The sequence below is a fragment of the Macaca nemestrina genome, chromosome 6 (assembly GCF_043159975.1).
Source record: "Macaca nemestrina isolate mMacNem1 chromosome 6, mMacNem.hap1, whole genome shotgun sequence".
NCBI classification, from domain to species: domain Eukaryota; kingdom Metazoa; phylum Chordata; class Mammalia; order Primates; family Cercopithecidae; genus Macaca; species Macaca nemestrina.
In genome coordinates this window covers 34,036,379-34,059,238 of record NC_092130.1, presented here as the reverse complement: position 1 = coordinate 34,059,238, position 22,860 = coordinate 34,036,379, and the positions used below count along the sequence as shown (strand labels likewise).

General features: G+C 48.1%; 1 protein-coding gene and 1 long non-coding RNA gene across 2 annotated transcripts in view; both read left to right on the top strand.

Moving 5' to 3' along the window:
* The first annotated feature begins 12,265 nt into the window (after window positions 1-12,265).
* LOC105466924 (POU class 4 homeobox 3) lies at window positions 12,266-15,154 on the top strand. The gene is made up of 2 exons (XM_011716143.2): window positions 12,266-12,659; window positions 12,975-15,154. The coding sequence occupies exons 1-2, from the start codon at window positions 12,540-12,542 to the stop codon at window positions 13,869-13,871; spliced, it is 1,017 nt and encodes a 338-aa protein (XP_011714445.2). The 5' UTR covers window positions 12,266-12,539; the 3' UTR covers window positions 13,872-15,154.
* Window positions 15,155-18,843: 3,689 nt separating this feature from the next.
* Window positions 18,844-22,860, top strand: part of LOC105466922 (uncharacterized) — a 28,409-nt gene continuing 24,392 nt past the window's right edge. Inside the window, exon 1 of the long non-coding RNA XR_978517.2 lies at window positions 18,844-19,060. This is a non-coding gene — a long non-coding RNA (uncharacterized lncRNA). The remainder of the gene's footprint in view (window positions 19,061-22,860) is intronic.

Sequence of the window (22,860 nt, the reverse complement as noted above, 5' to 3'; positions counted from 1 at the left end):
CTCAAGTCTAAAAATACAGAAGCCTTTTTTCTGATGATAAAAGTAATACAAGCACTGGAGGTAGTAGTCGAGGGGAGTATAGTTTTACATAAAGTGGAGGAAGATTTTACAAGGAGAAAGTTAATTATGTTGAGTATATAAAGCCCTGTGTTCGCATGTTCTCACTCATAGGTGGGAACTGAACAATGAGATCACCTGGACTCGGGAAGGGGAACATCACACACTGGGGCCTAACATGGGGAGGGGGGAGGGGGGAGGGATTGCATTGGGAGTTATACCTGATGTAAATGATGAGTTGATGGGTGCAGCACACCAACATGGCACAAGTATACATATATAACAAACCTGCACGTTATGCACATGTACCCTAGAACTTAGTATTAAAAAAAAAAAAAAAGAAGCCGTACATCCTGTGGTTGGTCCAACAATGTGTAGCTAATTACTAACCAATGTTACTTTTGTAAGCCAAAGAGAATTCTTGACAAACAGCTTTTGTAATATCCCCTCTCCTGATTCATCCTTTTTTCTTTGAAAACCAGAGCCTCCCCCTTGTTCCCCAGAACACTCCCCAAGGCAACCTGGGAAGTGTGTCCTGGGCACAGTCCTCAACCATGGCCCAAATAAACTGTCGGTTTAAAAAAAAAAAAATTAAAAAAAAAATAAAGCCCGGTGTTTTCTATATAAACTTTTATATCCTGCTTATAAATTTCCTTATCCTTAGAATGATTTTTAGACTCACTCTGAGATGGATACCTGAAGAGAAAACCCAAGAATCTGTATCACCCAGGGAAATCTTGGTTATACTTGGAGTTTACTTTCGTTCATTAAATGCTTGATAAGCATCTTTGACTTCTTACTTAAATAGTAATTAATTTGTGTGGTGAAATATTCGTATTCCTCCTGGCAAACACCCACCTCGTTTGGAGAAGATGAGTTAGTTTATATCTTGCACATTCCTTCTGCCTTCTCCAAATTTAGCCTGTCCACCCTCAGCCTCCTTCCCTTTGCTAAAGCTGAAGCTAGCCCCGGTGGGGTTTACCATTTGATCTCGCCTGCTGGTGATCCCCAGACCCTCTCTTGCCATGAAACGACTCATATTGTGGAGGCTGCAGTGTTGTGGCTGGTCAGGTAACTTCTGTTACTTAGCAACTTTCTCCAGCTTTGTTAAGTTGGGCTGTTCAATCTCCTTAATGAATAAGAGCATCAAGCCAGGTAATTGATGCCTGGACGTTTAGCTCATGAATAATTGACTGTCTGGGTAATCCTAGAAACATTTCCTCGATCAGATTGTACAATGGAACAGTCATGTCATAGCCAGTGTCGACTTTTTTTTTTTTTTTTTGTCCTAATCAGTTTTATGATGTCAGAAATCTGCTTTCTTGACCCACAGGCTCAGGTGAACAAAGGAAGCAGTGATCCTCCCGAAGCCAGGACACGCTTCCTCTTTCCTCCACAAGAGCTCAGCATTTCCCCTTTAGTTTGGGCTTAGAAAAGTTTCAGCTCTTCTTGTTTATCTTTTCAGGTATCTTTTCCCACATACATCGGGAAGGCAATGTGGTCTAAGCGGGAGGAGGGCATTGGGAATTGAGTTTCCAGGGCAATGCCAATCACTTACTCTGCAGCCCCAGGCCAAACTTTGCTTGTCTGACTCACTTATTCATTTATTCATTCATTCAGTACGCATATTGAGCATCTCCTGTGTGCCAGGCGCTGGAGATTTCATGACAAACAAGGTTAGCCTTGTCTGCTCTCATAGAGCTTATATTCTAGTGACAGCTCACAGGTGATTTGGTACAAAAGTAAACCAGTAAAGAAACAAGTTATTTTCAGGTAGTAGTAAGTGCTAGGTTGAAACGTAAGAATGAAGTAATGGGATAGAAAGTGACTGACCCGGGCATGGGGTAGATGGTAGTTAATTTTGATCAGCCATCAGGGAAGGTCAGGGAAGTCCTCTCTGATGAGGTGACATTTGCTAAGAACTGAATGACTAGGAGGAGCCAGCCAGGTGAAAAAGTGGAAGAAAGAAGTTTCTAAATAGTGGACCATGAAGGCAAAGGTTCTGAGATGGGAATGAGGTTAGCATGGTTGAGGAACAGAAGAAGGCCACAGAACGATGGGACCATGCTATGTGGCAAGGTTGATGTCCACATTGGCCACTCACTTTTGATACCTTCTAAGACCACAAAAAATCTATGTGACCTCCCCTCTTAGTCATGGGGGTCTGAAAAGGGGATATGGATGGAGCTAAACTTTTCAAAATATATGCCGCTCCGATGGTACAGACAGTGACTCTCTTTGTATATAAAAATTTGATATTGTCAAAACTCAGCTCAGGTTAATTGATTTATTCAGCATATGTTTATTGAGCTCTAGGCAGTTTTTGTGGCAGTAAGCATACAGAAGTGTCTAAAGTCAAGTCCCTGCTCTCATCAAGCTTATATTCTATTAGGAAAATAGACAGTAGACTACTAAATAAAATATAGCTATAAGGTATATAAGATGATGAGTGCTTCAGAGAAAAATAAAACAGGAGAGGAAATGCAGGAAGGTTTCACTGAGAAGGTGACATTTGAGCTGACACCTGAAGGAAGTGTGACAGTGAGCCGTGCGTCTATCGGGGGAAAACAAACTTCCCTGCCACCTGCCTGCCTCTATTCTGAGTTCTGTCTCTTTTATGACACTTCTCTCTCTCTCTCTCTCTCTCTCTCTCTCTTTTTTGAGATGGAGTCTCGTCTTGTTGCCCAGGCTGGAGTGCAGTGGCATGATCTTGGCTCACTGCATCTTCTGCCTCCTGGGTTCAAGAGATTCTTGTGTCTCAGCCTCCCGGGTAGCTGGGATTACAGGCGTGTGCCACCACTTCCAGCTAATTTTTGTTTTTTAGTAGAGACAGGGTTTCACCATGTTGGCCAGGCTGGTCTCAAACTCCTGTCTTCAAGTGATCCACCTGCCTCAGCCTCCCAACGTGCTGGGAATACAGGCACCTGGCCCTTTTTAAAGAGACTTTTAATCAAAATACACTATCCTGCCTAAAACCTTGCACTGCACTTAGAACAAAACATAAATTGCTTACCATGGTTTTTAAAGTCTTATTTCATCTCTTCAGTTCTCCAAACTCATCTCCCTTTCCTCTCCTCCTTGTTCTCTTGGCTCCAGCACAGCGGCCGTCTTCCTGATCCTTGAGCATGCAAACCCATTTCCATTTTGAGGTGCAGCCCTAACTGTTCTGTCTGCCTAGAAGACTCTTCCTAAAGGTTGTCATATGGCTGGTTCCTTCTTCCTATTCAGGTCTTCTCAACTCAAAGGTTTGCCTGACTCACGCAAGCCTTTTGGCCACTCTCCACCACATAGCCACCCCCTACTCATAGCAGTTATCAAAATCTCTCTGATCACGAAGAGTTACCACTTATTCACAAACGATGCAGTCATTTCTTTTGGCAATGAAACTGGCCGGTTATGTATAATGTGCTCTTTGGAGAAAAAGGAGGTTATAAACGTGAAATGAAATGTAACAGAGTACCTATCTACCATATTGTGAAGTTTACAGCCTCTTAGAATATGACATCCATTTCCAGAGCCTTCTACTTACCACCAGACTTGATTCTGAATTTTAAAAGACTCAGTTGCAAGTGCATGCAAAAGTTTCTACACTGCTCAGGAAGATGCAAGAGCAGAAAAATGGATAAATTACCCTTCTTACAGAAAGAAAACAAAGTCTGAAAAAAAATCATATAGAAGAGCTTCTAGGTTCTTCATATTTGTAATTTACTAGAACTTAGATGCTAAGCCCCATGATTGGGTCAGACCTTCATTGTCTTGTTTGTTAGTTTGAAAAAAGTTGTTTGAGAAATATAATAAATTCTAAATAAATATACATTGGAAGAAACAGAATCCGGGGTGGTATTTGCTGTAAGTATTTTGTTTTGTTTGTAAAGTGATGAATAGTAAGGTGACAGCGAGTCTGCAAAACCCCTCTGGGCTAATGTGTTAAAATATGTCAAGGTCAAATCATGTCAAAAGCTGACATAATCTTTTACTCCAGTTCACCCCAAATGGCTTAAACCAGACAGAAGACATGGGTCTTGGAATGTGAGGTGTCCACCACCAGTGCCACCATCAACAATCCACCTTCTTCAGCTCCCACACAGGAATTCACTAGATCAAAATATCTTGATTCCCCAGGCTGGCAACTTTCAGTAGTGCTGTGTTTAAGGCTACAGGACAAGCAAAAAACAAAGCCAAAAAACAAAAAACAAAACCCCACAGATGATACTGAAATAAAGAGGTAACTGTATAAGTTTCTCTTAAACCTACTTTTTGGTGATACATTACCAGAGGATGGGAAATGAAAGAGCTTTAAAATAAGAGAGCTGTTTAGTTTCTCCTTCATAAGGAATGCCTACCACCTCTGGTCCCCCAAGGAGGAAAAAGGAGTGTGTTTATATGAAGAAGGCTTTATCTGCCCTACATCCAACTGAGAAGGCCGCTCAGTTTGGCCTGCTGGAAGGAACTCAATGAAGCAAGAGGGCCAAGATGGCTGCTCTTTGTCCCCAAGCCTCTCCACTCCTAGCCCACCAGGTGAACACACTCTCCCTCCATTTCCAAAGGTTCAACCATGAATGAGTCATCACTGTTATTTCCAATTGGGTGCATTTTTTTTCCTTTTCAAATTCAAGAGACCCATCAATTATTTAGGACTCCATGATGATCTCAGGCACTGACACCTCCCTCGGTCTGTATGGCTTTTCTGAAGGAAAACCATCTGGCCTTCCTTAACTTGTTCGTCCCTGGGCTTCTCTCCTTGCTCGTTAAGGTGTGGCAGCCACAGAGAGAGCCAAAACCATCAATATTTCACAGCCGTAATTAAAGTAAGCTGAGAGCTGTCGGCCTCTTGCAACTGACTCCCTTTTCCAAAACAAGCACGTGGCATGTTAAGCAGGGGGCACAGAGGGAGAAATGGGTTGTTTGGCTAAAGTTGGGGTGGAGCAGTGAGAGAGCCCAGCATTTCATTGAACAGGACCTCCTGGAGTTATAAACCTGCCAGACTGGAGCGGCAAATTCCTTGGCCCTGCAGGGCTGGCAGAGAAGGGGGGCTGGCCTCTCAGGTTCTCTTTTGACAACTCTTGAAAGGGACTAGAAGCTGGGCAGTGGGGAACTGCAGCCCATCTGCATCTACCAGTGTAGTGGGAATTAATCCTGGGACCTCGGCAAAGGCTCCCCAAATCAACGGGTGGGGTTATGTGGGTGAATTATGGTGCCCATCTCTTTGCAACTCTCTGCCCCATCTCACATGGCCCCCAAGTACCAAGACCCACACCACCATCCAGCCAGGCAGGCAGGGGAGCCGGGAGGCCTGTGATTTATACATCTATTAATTACCTCCAGCATGGAAGAACTGCCTATAAATACAGTGGCACTTTAGATAAAACTTTCATGCAGCTATTTAGATCCTTTAAAATATAAATGATTTCCTCTAAATTTTTTATCATAAATCAGGGCATGGAGCTAGGCGACAAGATGCCGATTTCCCCCCTGATGGGAGCAAAGCCTTCACTTGTCTTCTCTTTCTTTTTCTTTTCTACCTTTCTTTTTCTTCTTCTTCTTTTATTTTTCATTTTTAGTTTTTGTTTTATTTTACTGGCTAAAGGCTCTGCTTCTCTTTGCTGGGTCCAGGGCTTAAGGGGGAAGTCAACGAGTGGCAAGAAGTTTTGCTTCTTTTTCCTGGAGACTGCATACTATGTGGCAAAAGCCTGTGGTCTCTGATCAGCAGACCTGAGTTCAGATTCTATCCCTATCACTTATTCAGTGTGATATCTTGGAGCTCACTTAACTTCTCTGAGTCTTAGTTCTTCCCTCTGTAGAAAAGGGGAATAACAGTACCTACCTTATAGGTAGGATTCTGCGAAAATTAACTGACAGAATGTACAGAACCACTACCTGAATAAGAGCTCATGAAGCAATGAGGTGTGTACTGGTAGACAAGTTACTTCACCTCTCTGAGCTTCAGTTTCCTTACCTACAAAGAAGGGCTGACGGGATAATGTTCACTTCTGGGGAGTTACTGCGAGGGCTGAATAAGTCAGCAGCAGACTCTGCACTTCTTGCAGCAAGAATCATGTGGAACCCATTCATCACTGTATGCCCAGACCTAGCATAAGCTGGAGACAGAGGAGGTCAGTGAGTATTTGATGAATACGTGAGGCAACAGAGCTCTACTTGTAGAGGACCTTACAGAACCATCAGAACTTGATTTCCATTTATGATGACGGGTTTGGCTTCCATCCTCTTTCCCAGATCCACACTTAGAATGTTGACTTATCTCCACCAGAGGGGACAATGGAGCCTGTCTCCCTAACCCTCTTGTAGTGATGAGGAAACTGAGGCTCAGATCCCATGAGGGCCAGGAAACTAGGGTCACCTGGCAGGTTAGCCATGTACCCATATTAGAATCCACACCTCTGGTGCTCTGTCCACCACCTCTTAACATTCAAGCTGGCTGGGTAAGAGAAATGACCTAATTTTTTGGCCATGGAAGAGATGAAAACCCATTAGGTCACATGGGGAATTGACCTTACGGCTTTGAACTTTAAGATGTCTATGACCTGCAGAAGAGGAGAGCAAAATCAGTCCTCATCTTCCAGGATGGACTCATTGAGTCCAGATAGCACAGAGCTAGCCATGCTGTTGATGACACAGATATTCTCAAGTCTGGAGCTCAAAGATGGACACACAGCAGGGCCTATGGGTGGAGGGGGCAGAATAAAACAGCCAAGCACTGAATGTAGGAAATGATTAGAAATAGCCTCCTCAGCAATGGCACCTCAGATCTTAATATTGATCTTGATTCTCCATGAAGCAGTAGAATAAATCCAGAAAAGCTGGAAACCTTTCTCTTCTACTCTGGACCTTGACAGCCCAATTCCTACACAGCCATCAGAAAGCTCCCAGTTCACCCAGTACACTCCAGCCATTTGAGCCTTCTTGCTCTTCCTTGAACTTCCTGAGCTGGCTCCCACCTCAGGGCTTTTGCATGTGCTGTTCCTTATGTCTTCCATTTTATCCTTCAGGCCTTGGCTCAAAGGTCACTCCTTCCTTTTCTACCCATACGCTCTCAATTCCAGTGCTCTGGTTTATCTTCTCTGTAGCAATTATCACTATCCAAGGCTATCTTCTTTTATTCCTTACCTTCTGCAGAAGCCTCAGCTCCATGGGCTGAGGTGAGTGGGAGGTGGGAGTGAAGTGAGTGGGAGTGAGGGGTTGTCTGTCTTGTTTAAAGCTAAATTTCTATCTCCTATAATGGTGGCTGCCTTATAGTTGCCCAATAAATATATGTTCAGTAAAAGAACGAAAGTAGGAAGGTGTATCAGAGATCCTTCAGCTGGGTCCACTCATTTTTTCAGATGGGGAAACTGAGGAGGCAAGAACCTGTTTGGAGTCCTACTGCCTGAGTCCCAGGGCTCTGTCCATGGCGGGGCATCTGGGGAGGGGAAAGCGAGGGCTCCAGGCACGTGCCGAGCCCTCATGGACGCTCGGCCTCTGGCCCCTGAATCCCTCTGGGCGTCTCGGATCCTCTGAGCCCCTTTGCAGACAATGCAAGGCAGCGGCAGACAGACGAGTCCGGCAGCAGCTGCGCAGGCGGCGAGTACATGTGAGAAGTTTGCGAAAGGAGACCAGAGAAAGGGAGAGGAAGGCAAGTCAGGCGGCTGTGAACACCTGGCCAGGCAGCCCCACCAGCTGCCTCGCCTCCCGATGGCATCTTGAGCTCGGCCCTCCTATCGGGGCGATCTCCCATTCCACCCTCCCTGCCCCTTTTCCAACTCTCCAATGTGGGGCTTGGGAATGAAGGTGGGTGCGGGTAGCTGCTGGCTTCTCCAAGTGCAACCTGTGCCCGGAAGCATGCCTGGAGCCTGGCCAGCCTCCGGAAGCAAGAAAAGAAGTAAAACCTGCTCACCTACTCCCTCAGTCCCTGGGCTTGGGAGATGGGATAACTAGTGCCAGTCCGGGATGTCAGTTAGGACTAACTAACTAACAAACCTGAGCTCCAGAGTCGGATAAACCAAGGTTCCCATCCCCATGCAGCTACTGCCTAATTCTGTAGCCTTGGCCAACTTACTCAGTCTTTCTATGCCTCCTTTTTCTCATCTGTAAAATGGGGATAATTTTACAGGCTTGATTTTGGAGACTCAGTGTACAACACTTCTAAAGCATCTAGCTCAGAGTTTTGTACATAGGAGCCACTCCATAAATGGCCCTTCTTGTCACCATCATCATCGGCAGCCCCCTGGCCAGAGTTCATTAATTCAACATGAATTACATCAAGCTCTTAATGTTGCCTGGCCTGTAGACATAGGCACTGGAAACACAGACAGTTCTTCAAGGATCAGAGACCATAAAACATCACGTTCTTACTAAGAGATAATAAGGGAAGATGCAAAAGACATCGGAAGCTCAAAGAAGGAAAAGTCTCTTTGAGTCTTCATGAAACTTACATAATAAGGGCGGGATTTTAAAATAATAATAATAATGATAATAATAATGCAGGTGACGAGGGTCTAGACTAAGTTTTTCAAGTTGAGAGTCCCAAATCCTCTGCATCCAAAATCATGGATGTCTATTAACAAGCACGTTAGTTTTTGAGGTCAACATCTCTGGGTGTGGGCCTGTGGTGTTGTATTTTAAGAGGTTGCAGATGGTTCCTACTTATACTAAAATTGAGAACCACTGGCCCACAGGAAAATGCATCTGCCCCCAGGCCCCTACCTGCTTTGCATCTCTACAAGGCTAGTCCTTCTGGAGGATATAGTGCTTTGTGCCCTGACTTAGCCTTACATGTGGCAAATCTATGTCTCTACTAGACTCTGAGCTCCTGAAGCAGTGTCTTCTATATCTGCAAGGCCTTCCACAAGACTCTGCTGTTAGTAGGTAGTCGGAAATGCTTATTGAATGGGGAAAATTCTCCCTTCGATGCTACTTGCATAAATGCCCACATAGTCCTTACATGGACCTTCACACACTTCGTTTGGTCCATAAGTGATATGAGTGTGTGTGTGTGTGTGATTGTAACTTAATGCCATGGTGGTGGTAGGGGGTGGGTAAGTGCTCTCTAGTTTACCACAGTTTCAATCTTTCCTTTTATCCACCCAGATAAAGTTACTCATTTATTTTACTAGTTTTGCACCTTATAGAATTTAAGTTTACAAATTCTGGAAAGTGTAGAGGCTGTTACGAATTGTTGTCTAAGGCTGTCCTTCCAATTGCTTTCTCTATGGTCTTGTCCCTCTTTTCTTCTCCAGTCTCCAGTCTGTTATCTCCAAGGCCTTCTCAAAAAGACTGGTCCTTAAGGATCGGTGTGGTCTCACCGCTGGCTGCCTAGAACAGCCAGTAGACCTTCTTAGAGGGGAAGATGGGAAAAACCCTAAAACACACAGGACCAGACACAGGTGTGTTTTTTGATTTGTGATCCTAATGCCTGGGGATGCTGGACTAGGGGCTGGTAAGGTGAAGGTCAACTTTGGAGGCGTGTGAGGACCAGTTGGTTTTGCTCTGTTTCTGACTCATGCCTGACCTCTATGCTGGCCAGTATCTCCCAGACCCCTGAAAGGACAGAGCAGAGAAAGAGAATGGATATGAATCCTTTCTCTCCCAGTTTCTAGGGGTTCAGCTTCACAGACAACTAGGGTATTATGGAGTGAGTATGGGTCTCAGGGCATCATGGGGCCAGGCAAGATACAGACCATGTATCTCTCTGTTTCATTCCCCCTTTCCCTTTGGGCTTCCAGCTCTGGGAAGAAAACAAAGACTGAGTGGTCTTAAATCCTAGTGAGTGATAAAATAATGCTGCATTCAGCGCTGGGGAGTTGAGTGTCCCTGGAGATTAAGTTCCTGACATGCTGAAAATATGTTTCATTCAAATTAACCAGAATAATAGTCTTTTGTTAAAGCTAGAAGTCTTTGTTAAAGCTTAGCAATCATCTTATCCAGCCCACTCCTTGTAGGTAAACTGAGGTGCAGTCAGGGTCACCCATAATATGTCAGAATGCAGCCCCAAATCCAGCCCTCCTGCAGCCCATGGTTCTGATGTGTATTCTGCACTTCCAGAATCCCGCCACCCTTGTGCTCTGTGTCTTGTTCATGAATCTACCTCCCTTCTACTGCTTGGCAAGTTTAGAGTTAACTTTCTGAAGTGAATTATTAGACCGGTGACTCCTTGAGTGCCAGGATGGAATCTGATTCACATCTGTGTCCCAGCCTTTGGCATGGGGTCTGGCACAATCCAGGTGTTGGGTGAATGGAGAGCAAGGATCCACTGTATGCACCTGCAGACAAACCGGGCACCAGGGGGATGACTCGGGCCAACCCCACTCTCACATCTTTCTCTTTAAGTTGAGGAAGAAGAGAGGAACATGAATATTCATATGGAATATGAATACCATTCAATGATATCAATGTGCCAGGCACTGTGCCATGTGCTTATCCCAGTGCATTCCTCACAACAATCAATGGGAAAGAAATGATCATCCCCATTTTACAGATGGGGACACCGCACTACAGAGAAGTTGAGAATATGTCGTGGTCTCAGCCGGAAAGAGGCAGAGGCGCATTTTGAATCTGAGGTCAGGGCCTGAGCCCTATGGCACCAGGTTGTGAGGAAGTTGACTGAGCACCGATTTCGTGGCTCAATGCTTTTCTTTTTACCCTAACTCTGAACATTTTCACCAGAACCCAAGGAGGCGGACGATAGTGCAATTCCCATTTAAGAGTCGCCGAAACCGAGGCTCAGAGGGCTTCAGCGAAAGGGCTGCGCTTGGCTCTAGGCACCTGGGCTGAGTCTTTTTCCCACCATCGCAGAGCGGGAACCAGCGGAGGGGGCTGGCTCGTATGGGGAGAAAAGCGATTGGAGGGCGCCGAGGGGAAGACGGAGCCCGGATCTGTCAGGGCCTCCTCTTGGGCTAAGGGGTGGTCCCCTCCATCACCCCACCCCACCTCTTTCAGATTCTGGGAAAGCCGGCACGCACATACCCTGCATAATAGCAGGCACGGTGAGGTCTCTAAGCCCCGAAGATCGCTCTCCCAGCGGACACAGTGGCCTTGGCAAGGGGTTACAGCTGCACGCGGAGGGGTTCTCTCCGAACCGGAGTGCAGCGTAGCCGCGGTCCAGGATTCCCCATCCATTATTCACGATGTTTACTAGTGCGGGGGAAAGGAGAGGAAAGAAGAGGGAAGTAGAGAGAAAAAGAGGCTAGGGGAGGTGGAGGCGGGCAGTACTAACTTCGAGAGCCCTCAAGTTCCGAAACTTCGGGAAGGAAGACCGAGAGGCTAAGGCGCCTTGCACGCAGTAGGCCGTCAGTAAATATTTGTAAGATGGATAGATAACTGGGTGAGTGAGTGAATGGGCTAATCATTAACCCCTCTGACCCTTGATTTCCTCGTCTGTAAAACGGGATAACATCACCTACTCCATACAGTGGGTATGAGAATCCCCTGAGCAAACTCTAAATTGTCTAGCGCATATTAGGAACTCTCAAACGGTAACTGTTGTCACGAGGAATGGGCTTGCAAGTTCTGGCTGCCCAGCAAAAGTGCACTGAAGGACTCCCGGGCCTGGAGGGCCATCCTAAACTGTCACTATTCAAAAAATACTCCATAAGGGCTGGAAAAAGAGAGAGTGGGCCAAGTTGCCTCCCTCAAATGAAAGCAAGAAAGGCAAGCGTGGGGAGGAAGCCACTCCTGGACAGAGAAGGCCCCTACCTTACTGCCCCTACCTCTACCTCAGAGCGCGGTTGGGGGAGTGGGAGCAGGGGTCACCTGGGGCTCGTTCTGGCAGCCTCTCACCCTCCCCCGGGCCCGTCTGGGCGCTTGGAGGCGCCTCCTCGCTGCGCCACGGGACCGGACTCTGGTGGACCGCTTGGGCGTGAGGCCAGGAGCGCCCTGGAAATGGGCAGTTTGGCGGCAGCCGGGCCGACGGAGTGTGTGTGTGTGTGTGTGTGTGTATGTGTGTGTGTGTGTGTGTGTGTGTGGTGGGGAGGGGAAGTTGGAGTAGGGTCAACTTCCTGCCCCAGCTCAGCCCAGGGCTGTCCTTTTATCCTGGCAGTTCGAGCTGGGACAGGACCGAGAGGATTGGGACTTTTGGGGTGGCATGGGGGGAGGGAAGTCCACGAAGAAGAAAGAATCCGAAAGGTCGGGCGGGTTGGAGCCACGCGGGGCGGGGCGGACTGGGAGAGGCCAGGCCTGGCCCGGGTATAAAGGCTGTGGAGGGGGTGGCCGCCGCGGGCGTAGAAAGGCGCGCCGCTGGCTGCTGTCTCGCCTCACCTCCCGGGCCGCCCCTGCGAGTCCCGGGCGCGTGAGCACGCCTGCGCGCGCCCGGGCCCTTCCTGGCAGGCTGCTTGTAAGATGAGTGAAGAAGCAGGTGGGGGAGAGGGGAGGCAGCGAGCGAGAGGGCGAGGGGAGCGCGGGCGCTGAGCAGCGCTCACTTGGAGCGCGGCGAGCGAGCTAGACAAGCCTGATTCCATGTCCCCCGCTGCCACCCTGCCAGGAGCGCGAAGATGATGGCCATGAACTCCAAGCAGCCTTTCGGCATGCACCCGGTGCTGCAAGAACCCAAATTCTCCAGCCTGCACTCCGGCTCCGAGGCCATGCGCCGAGTCTGTCTCCCAGCCCCGCAGGTACGTAGTGGAGTATAATTACCGCTCTAAGGCACATTTTTTGACAGGCACTAGCTTCATGTTTTTTTCATGTCGCCCAGAACAATCGCCGCTGTCTGAACCCCTCTCCTTGTCTCCCCCGCTTTCTCTCCCGGCGCTCTCTCTCTCTCATTCATGTCTCTGATCCACACGTCTGTTCCAGCAGAGCTGCTGCCTCCGTATTAATTTTTATGACCTGGGCTTTGAGGAGAGGCATCTCGGTTGCTTGAAAATGTGTTTTAATCCTGTGTTGACAGTATTCCCTACTGACCGTGCTGTGCGCCTTCTCGCTTGCAGCTGCAGGGTAATATATTTGGAAGCTTTGATGAGAGCCTGCTGGCACGCGCCGAAGCTCTGGCGGCGGTGGATATCGTCTCCCACGGCAAGAACCATCCGTTCAAGCCCGACGCCACCTACCATACCATGAGCAGCGTGCCCTGCACGTCCACTTCGTCCACCGTGCCCATCTCCCACCCAGCCGCGCTCACCTCTCACCCGCACCACGCCGTGCACCAGAGCCTCGAAGGCGACCTGCTGGAGCACATCTCGCCCACGCTGAGTGTGAGCGGCCTGGGCGCTCCGGAACACTCGGTGATGCCCGCACAGATCCATCCACACCACCTGGGCGCCATGGGCCACCTGCACCAGGCCATGGGCATGAGTCACCCGCACACCGTGGCGCCTCACAGCGCCATGCCCGCATGCCTCAGTGACGTGGAGTCAGACCCGCGCGAGCTGGAAGCCTTCGCCGAGCGCTTCAAGCAGCGTCGCATCAAGCTGGGGGTGACCCAGGCGGACGTGGGCGCGGCTCTGGCTAATCTCAAGATCCCCGGCGTGGGCTCGCTGAGCCAAAGCACCATCTGCAGGTTCGAGTCTCTCACTCTCTCGCACAACAACATGATCGCGCTCAAGCCGGTGCTCCAGGCCTGGCTGGAGGAGGCTGAGGCCGCCTACCGAGAGAAGAACAGCAAGCCAGAGCTCTTCAACGGCAGCGAACGGAAGCGCAAACGCACGTCCATCGCGGCGCCGGAGAAGCGTTCACTCGAGGCCTATTTCGCTATCCAGCCACGTCCTTCATCTGAGAAGATTGCGGCCATCGCTGAGAAACTGGACCTTAAAAAGAACGTGGTGAGAGTCTGGTTCTGCAACCAGAGACAGAAACAGAAACGAATGAAGTATTCGGCTGTCCACTGACTGCGGCAGGGCGCAGCGTCGGGAGCTGGGAGAGCCTAGTGCTCACCCCTCCGGGGTTGGGGGGATGGTTATTGGGAACTCCAAGGCGTTTCCCAGGCAGGTTAGGTTCTCTCCTCCGAAGCCACAGACTTTCTCTCTTTGTCCCGCTTGGTTGCCTCCGGACTTCTCTTTCTCTTTCCTTTCTATTCCCACCAAAAAAAGTTTTGGCGCTGGGAAAATATTCCAGAAGGGCGGGCCTGAGGGTACTTGTGCTGTCCGTGGTGCTGAAATTTGCCCTCGCGCACGGGGCCGCACGACCTCGGAGCAGGAGCACCAAAACAGAGGACAGTGAATTGGCCCAACCGCCCGAAGCTAGGGTGAAAACGCCACTTTGTTAAGCGCGATCAGGCAAGGGGTGAAGGGATAAAAAGGAAGTGATCCATAATAACACAAAGTCTAGGATATCTAAGGGGGGCACAAACGTGCACTGGAGATTTATTAGAGTATATAAAGTACATGTATGTTTCCAAAGGATAGCCTTATACTCCCGTCCTTGCCTAAATTCTATTCATCTTATCCTTTGTTTTGCCGTAAATTCTCATAAGGTAGCATGAAGATTAGGTTCAGGGAAAGTATGCAGGGAGTTGCGGGCTCCAAGTTGCTATTTTTCGTGGTGAGTACGACTCCAAAAGAGGTGGGTCCAGTCTGGCGACTAAAAATTCTGGGATCGCTTGGCTGTTTGTAAGCAGCTGCCAGCTCCAGCTCCGACCATCTTTCACTACCTACTGGTGTTGAGGGGTAATTACTGCTTACTGGATAGCGGGAGTTGGTAGTGTTCATGCCGGCTGAGGACTCTCTGACCCCAGCTAGCTGTTCTTGCCAGATTGCCAGCTCAGCGTGGAGTCAGCTGCTGGAAAGTGACTGTAACTTCTCTGCATTATATGCAAGTCCTTTCAACACGTCTAACCTCGTTGCGCTTTTTTATTACTGTTGTTGTTAACATCGTTAATTCCTATTATTTATTTAACTATGCTTCTTTCCATTCCCTTTATGTGGGTATCTTTCGGTGGAAGTTCACTTGTAGTTTTGTAAGGGAAGAGAAGTGGGACCAGCGGCCTGAACCCTTCTCACCCTAGCCCCTCTAGCCCAAATTTTATTTTTTTTCGTTGCTTCATGTAGTTTGCGTGTTGCTGTGTGACCTTTGGTTTCTTTCTCTGAACAGATGCAAATAAAATATTAAGTTTTCTTCTCTCTTTACCCCTTGAATTAACTTCTAAAATAAATGCTTTATTTTTCAACCCGAATCAAAGTGGTTTTATTTTTTCTCAGAGGCTAAGGGGTACTAGCTTTGGAAAGGATGTAAAAGGGAGAACCCCAAAGGACCGGACTGTCAGTTTCTGCTGACCAGCCCCCAGCCATCCCCTCTCCCCACTCCTCTTCCATGGCAGACTCACTTGGATCTCCTCGTGGGAGACCCTGAGGCTTGTGTCTGAACTTGAGGTTTCAAGGTACTTCCTTCCATGCTTCCCTGCCTGCAAATCTATGAGACTCTGCTCAATTTGACTTAGCTAGTAAACTTTGAAGCCAGACTAATGGGGATTCGAGTTTCCAATGCCTCCACTCACTGGCAGAATCATCCTGAGGCTAATTTCTTAATTTCTCTAAACCTTCTCCAACAAGATTGCTTGTCTGCAGAATGAAGAGACCAATGCTTATTTCACAAGGTTATTGTCAGAACTAGGTAAGATTGTTCATTTAAGACTTCTACTAGTGCTTGGGCTTAGTAGGCAACAAATTATTTTAAAAGATTCAAAGGGCTTGAGAGGAGGTGAGATAATAGAGGCAAAGAGGGAGAAAAGTATTCGCTGTGACATTCTAGTGGGGTCCCCTCGGAATTTCAAATTCATCTGAAATTCTCATCCAGGTTGTTACTCACTCTGTGGTCCACCTCGGCTTCTTTGTGGGGATACTGCTATATCTGCTGCAAAGCGCCTAGCATAGTGCCCTGTACATAATAGGTGCTCCATAGATGCCAGCTCCCTGTTCTCTTTCCGCTCCCTCTTTTTATTTGCGAGTCGTAGAAACGCCTTCCTGATTTAAAATTTAAAGCTCCAAGTCCAGGAGTCATCTGCACATTTCCCTGCTTCGTCCTCAAAGAGTTCCGGGGCATCAAACCAAGGCCCGAAATTCGGAGCAGAGTCGGTTTGCCCTCCGCGCAGTGTGACACCCCCTACCACATAAGCAAACTTGCGGATCTCCCCCAGCTCCCTGGGCCTCAGCCCCTCACCCCCGCCTTGCACAACAGCCCCAGCGATTCCTCCACCTCCCTCTCCATCGGGTGTCCTTTAATAATAAATGCCCTTATGCCATTACATTATATTGTGGGTTTTGAAAATTTAAAATACGGCTGATGCAATATTAATTGCCTATAGTGGTATAAAACACAGGGCCGGAGCCCAGCCGGGCTGCAGAGGAGACGACCGTGAGCGTCCCGCACCGAAGCGAAGCGCTCCAGAAGGACGCGCTTTTGCGGGCTGCAAGGTTTCCTGCAGGTAAGAAGAGCCTTCGCATTTTCGGGCTCGGGAGAGAAACGGAAATCTGCCTCCATCCTCTTTTCGAAAAGTTCTCTGCCGTTATTTAGTTTTTTTTTTTTTTTTTTTTTTTTTAATTGACAACAGCAAAAGTTTGGGAGACTTTTATGGCGGGGATAAGAGGAGCTGTTTCCTGAGCGCAAGGTCTGCTCCAAGACCGTCCAGTCGCACTAGGTCCTGTCTGCGAGCAGTGCCTCTGCGCCTAGTCTTCTGCAGGCGCCGGAGACCCTGGCGCCCAGGAGAATTTTGACCAGCTCTTACCTGCAGGCCGGAGCTGCAGCCAGGTCAGCGAAGCGCTACACCCTTTCCCTCCTCCTAAGTGCGCCGGGCCGGCGCCGTCGCCTCGCTCTTCGGCTTGCTCAGGAAGCAACCGGAGATGTGGTTTCCCCAGGATTGTGCAGTCGCCTCTGCCACTCGTCCGGCGGAGGCACAGACCTCTGGGGGTAGGAGAGGTGGTACTAGCAGGTTTGGGGTTTACACAAGCCTAGTATGCGTCCGAATCGTGTGACCTTGGGCAAGTCATATCGCCTTCTCTAAGCCTCTGCTGCCAGCTGTAAAACTTCCTCAAATTTATTTTGAAGAGTAATTGAGGGTGTCTCCTAAGATCACCTGGAGCAGGTTTTCACTTTCCTAATTCTGTCATCTTGCAACACGCACGGTCCAAGACTCAGCTGAGTCTTTAACTTGTACCAAAAGAAAATGAAGTCAGTATTTGGGGGTGTTTGCATAGAAACCTTCATCAGGCCTCCGGAGGGTGGGACTTTGAGAACTGCCTGGCTGGAACAGGGGCTTCATCTAGAATAAGCTAGGTATACACATTCCAGAGTGGCTAAAGCCCTGGCAGGCAGAACTTGGTGGCAGGAGTCCTGGGTTCCTGAACTGTGTTATCTCTGGCCAGCGACTTCCTCTCTATGTGCCTAAGTCGTCTCAGTTTTGTTCACTACTTCATGTCTAGCACTCTGCTCAAGGTCTGGCCTAGAGTGGCAGACACCAGATGTCTGTTGAATGAATGAATTAGGCTTTTGTTTTGTAAAATGAAAGCACCCCTTCCAGCCGAATCCTCTCTGGATTCAAGGGTTTGTAGGGAGGAACAGAGCCATCAGGGATAGGCAAGTCTTCCTGGGAATGGGGATCAGGAGCAAGGTCTGCATCACAGGCTTTTATTTAAAGGTAGCCAGTGTCCTTCTTGTTTAAATAGAAGACACTGTGCTTCACCCTTTGGTGATTAGGGGTACACAGAGGTTGCTCTGTGACATGGCCCTTGGAACCTAGGGAAAGAGTCAGGGAGGGGGGACCAGGGAGTGACCTCTGCCTGGCCCAGTGTGCCTGACGTTTGAGTTCCAGTTCTTTTACTTTCTTCCTGAGATGGAAACAGCTCCGGCTCTGGAGTGGACAGACCTGGGGCGGAATAACTGCTCCATCTCTTACTTGAGTAAATGACCTTACTGCTCTGACCCTCGGTGTCCTCATCTGTAAAACTGGAAAAACTGGAAAAAAGACTCAGGATTGCTCTGATGATTAAATGAGATCACGTAAGGCCAGGTCTGACACGTATTTCGTCGCTTTAAAACATTTTTCACACTCAGAAAAGTGAAGGCAGCGTTGTGGGGCAAGTTCAGGGCTTGCAGTCAAGTGGAATCAACATTTTCCCTCTGTGAGCCACAGTCTGGTCAGGGTAGCAGTGCCTGTCAGCTCTCGGCATGGTTGTCAGGGGCAAGACAGAAGCTTAAAAGAAACCGCTTTGCACACTTTGCGTCCCAGCTACGCAAGGGACGAAGTATTCGCTCCCTGGGAGTGCCTGGTGCGAATACTTAGCTCCCTGAGAAGCTTGGCCCCGGTCAGCGGCTCCTGGAGCCCGGAACCTCCTCCCTGGCGGAATCCCGGGCACCATCCAGCCTCTCCAGACTTCGCGCGGCGCTTCCTCGCGAGGAGGGGCGGGGCGCCAAGAGGGCGAAGGAGAAGCAGGGCTCTTGGACTCCTCCTCTTTCCCAGCGAACATCCCTTCCCCGCCCTGTTCCCACTTTTTGGCTCCGGCGCCAGAATGTTTGAGCCGGAGGGCAGAACGCCTAAGAGCCGTCTTTTTTTTTTTAATCGAAGAAGGCAGTGAGGCCTAGAGAGCGGGACGGACTTAGCTGGCTCCTTTTACCTAAAACAGCTCTTCTCCAATCACCCTATCACACCACCCGTTTTATTTCTTTCCTAGACTTTAAGACATCCTGATAGCACCTACCCAGTCCACCCCTGCCTCCCTGAACCCAACGCAGGGCCTCGCACAGAACGAGCGCTCCACAAATTTTTGCTGGATAAATGACTAGTACTGATATCCATAACGTATGGCGGGATTCCCCTATGCGAGGTACTGTTCCAAGCGCTTTAGCGCATTCGTTTGTTAGTTCCTAAACAACACCATATGAGTAGGTACAATTTTTAATCCCATTTTGCAGATGAGAACATAGAGGCACAGAGAGTTTATGTAACTTGGCCAGGACAAGTCGTGAACACAGCCATTTAGTGGAGAGACCTGGCAAAAACCCGGTGTCTTTGCTTCTTCCGTTCTCAAGTGAGATCACCTCCGGCTGGGGTGAGGAAGCGGACCGCCTCGGGGTGAAGGAGGAGCAGGTGAGTCCGATTTGGCACCAGATTAGGCAGCGCGAGCAAAGGAGGTGGTGGGAGCCGAGAACGCCCGCTGTCCTCGCCGGGCTTCGGAGCCTCCACGCCTTTGTGTCCCGCGCGCCTCTCGCGTGTCCCGCCCTGTCCGCGTGCGTCTGTTCGCGTGTCTCTCATTCAGCCCCTCTTAGCTTCCCTCCAGCCTCGCAGGCGAGAAACTCTGACCCCCAGGTGCCGAGGGGGCCCGCGTCCCCGGGCGCGCGCAGAGTCGTCTTCTCCCCTCCTCTCTTCCGCTGAGCGTCAGGAGCCGCCGCGGTAACCCCGCCCCGGCGGACAGACGGAGCCAGCGAGGACTCCAGAGGGCAAATTAGTCTCCCCTTCGATCGCTCTTTTCCGATCAAATCAGGTTTCCCTTGGTCCCCGGACGGCGCTTCCGCACCAGCGCAACTCCCAGGGCTCCCCGGGCTCCCCGGGCTGGGTCAGGGTTCTCCGGCTCCTCCCGGCGCCTCCGGATGGGGGCTTCCCCTCGGCGGCGTCCCGGCCTGAGGAGTCCCCTGGACCGCGGGAGGGGCGATTGCTGGGTCCGCGCGGCTCTGGATCCTCCCCACCCGTTGCTTATACTTTTCTCTATAAACCGTCAGATTTCTGCCCCCTCCCTCAGTTCAGCCCTGCGCAGCCTTGCCTGCCACTGGAGGCAAACTGGGACAGAAACTGCGCTCGCTCTCTTTTTATAGACTGTATGTGTAATTTCATATTTAAAAGACTTTGATTTTTAGGATTACACACACACACAAATTCAAGTGTTCATCCTGAGAAAAGTCAGACTTTTGTTGGACTTCTTTATAGATATTTAGCATTTAATATTGTTTTTACTTTGAATTACATGGGTGGGAGGCACCACCATAATTTCGTTGAGGTCTCTGGCCGAATCCCATCTCTAATTTCACCATCTTTCTTTTCCCCACTTTCCTTCCCGCTCCCTCCCAAAACAGACATCAGCACCGCTCCAAATCCCAACATCCCTGCCTGTAACAGAGCCCCCCAACGCCTGAGGCTTTGCTGGGCTGCTCACCTCTTGGCAGATATAGTTAATGTCCAGCCCTCGTAAATCAAGACCATAAAAAGCTTACTTTCATATGCACTCAATTTCTACCAAACCTAAACTAATTGCATAAATTCCTTTAGGCCACTCAGGGCTGCTCTCTGGGTTGGGATCTGATCAATTAGTCATTAGGCACTCCATTAGCTGGGGTTTAAGCTGCCTCATATAAATGTCTCCTGTCAATTTGCTTGTAATTGAATAAATAAAAAAAGGGTACAATTATTAGCACGGAGGATCAAAATAAGGAGAGGTCAATTTTATTCAAATATCCTTAAAATGTCTTAATCTAATAATAATCATCTAATAATAATAATTAGAAGGCATTTACACACCAGCCACTCAAAAAGTCCCTGACCATGTTAAGGAAAGCTCTGGGCTGAGACATAACCAAGTGTGTGCATCTAAACTCTGCCACCTTGATAGTATCTCCCCACCTTGGAGCCTCAGTTTCTTTACCTGTAAAACCAGTTGGTTAGAGGTGATTTTCTTTTTTGTTTTTTATAAATGCATTTTATGTATGGTCAAATTAATTTATGCATGTCATTTAAAAATGGAATAATACAGGAGGGCAATTTGACCAACCCCCACCCTCAACCATTTTTAGTTGCTGCTTCTGGTAGTTAATTGCATGTCTAAATAATATATCTTTGGCACTATTTCTTTTCTCAAAATTCAAGGTTTGTTTGTTAATACTTTAATGAAATAACACATGATTCAAATTCAAAAGAACTAAAAGATTTGCCATGAAAAGTCTTTCTTCTTCCTTGACCCAAGTCACTCAGTTCTCTTTGTTGAAGGTAAACATCATTGTCAGTTTCTTATGCATACTCCAGAGATATTTTATTGGCTGACATTTCTTGATTTGTCATTCTTAGTCATTGTGTTTTAACTTCTTGCTATGATATCAGAAAATTAGAGATACAATAATCTTGAATATTCTTTCCACACCAAGGATCATAGGAAGTTTTATATAAAATCAATAATTAAAATAATGAATTGAGTGGGCAATTGAAACTTCTGATTTTTTTTTCTTTTTTTCTCTTTTTTGAGACAGTGCTTTGCTCTTGTTACCCAGGCTAGAGTACAGTGGTGCGATCTTGGCTCACTGCAACCTCCGCCTCCCAGGTTCAAGCGATTCTCCTGCCTCAGCCTCCTGAATAGCTGGGATTACATCACACCTGGCTAATTTTTTGTATTTTTAGTAAAAATGGGGTGTCATTATGTTGGCCAGGCTAGTCTCGAACTCCTGATCTCAGGTGATCCACCTGCCTCAGCCTCCCAAAGTGCAGGGAGCCACCATGCCTGGCAAAATTCTGATTTTTTTTTTAACCAACAATTAATTTGGAGGTACAGACATCATAATGTATAAAAACTGCCTACTCATAAAGCTAAAGAGGGTTTATATGTTGATTTGAGTTCTATCCCACCTCCTTCTGAATATAATTTAAAGCAGCCTATCTGTTATTGCTATGTAATTAGATACTATATCTATAATGGAGGTACCTTTATCTACTGGATGCTTCAGTGCATATGGTACTTAATTTTACTAAATTTCCTTAAAAATCTCTTTGCTCCTTCATCTCCTCCAAGTAAGGCCGCTTCTCTAGTAAGAGGAATTTTTCTTTGGTGTACACAGCTATGACGGAACTGGGGAAAACACTGATGACATCACTTAATAATTCACCTAGGTGGCTGGGCGCAGTGGCTTACGCCTCTAATCCCAGCACTTTGGGAGGCCGAGGCAGGTGGATCACGAGGTCAAGAGTTCGAGACCAGCCTGGCCAAGATGGTGAAACCCTGTCTCTACTAAAATTACAAAAAAACTTAGCCAGGTATGCTGGCAGGCACCTGTGATCCCAGCTACTCAGGAGGCTGAGGCAGGAGAATCGCTTGAACCTGGGAGGTAGAGGTTGCAGTGAGCCAAGAATGCGCCACTGCACTCCAGTCCAGGTGACAGGGCAAGATTCCGTCTCAAAAAATAAAAATAAAAAAACAAATAATTCACCAAGGGTTGGGATTGAGCACCAGACTCCAGACTGCAGAAACTCCAGCTGAGCACCCACGTGGGAGGGAGCCGAGGGCCTCGGAATCTTTGACAGAACTCCAAGGTGGTGATCTTGATTTACCGTTGGGAGAGATACAGGGAGCTGCTGTTCCTGGCCTTGGGTTGATTTGCATTGAGCCCTACAGACCCCTTCAATGAATTCCTCTTGTAGCAGAAAACATGGGTTGGAACAGAGCGAGCTCAGAGAAACAGAATCATCTCGGGTGAGAATACAGATACACAGGCCTGCTGGTGTAGCGAGAAAGAATGTAAAATATACACAAAGAGATCCGAGTTCTAGGCTTTACTCTGTTCTGTTTGACCTTGGAAAGTCTATTCACTTCTCAGTGCCTCAGTTTCCCCAACTCTAACTTGAAGAAATTGAACCAGATAGTTCAGTAGTTCAATGTTGGTGAGGATTCATGGAATCCCTTGAGAATCTGAAGAAAACTGTGTTCCTAACCCAGAAATAAATGCACATTTGTGCACTCAAAATTTTTGCTAACTTCTAGAAGTCATGGATCCCCTGATTCAATCCATAAATTCCTGGGTCCCAGGTTAAGACCCCCCAAACTAGGCAAACTAAAGGGCTTTCTTTATCTGACTATCCAAATTTAGGGTCAAATACTCATAAGTACTGAACCCAGTTTCCCAAACTGGGAAGAA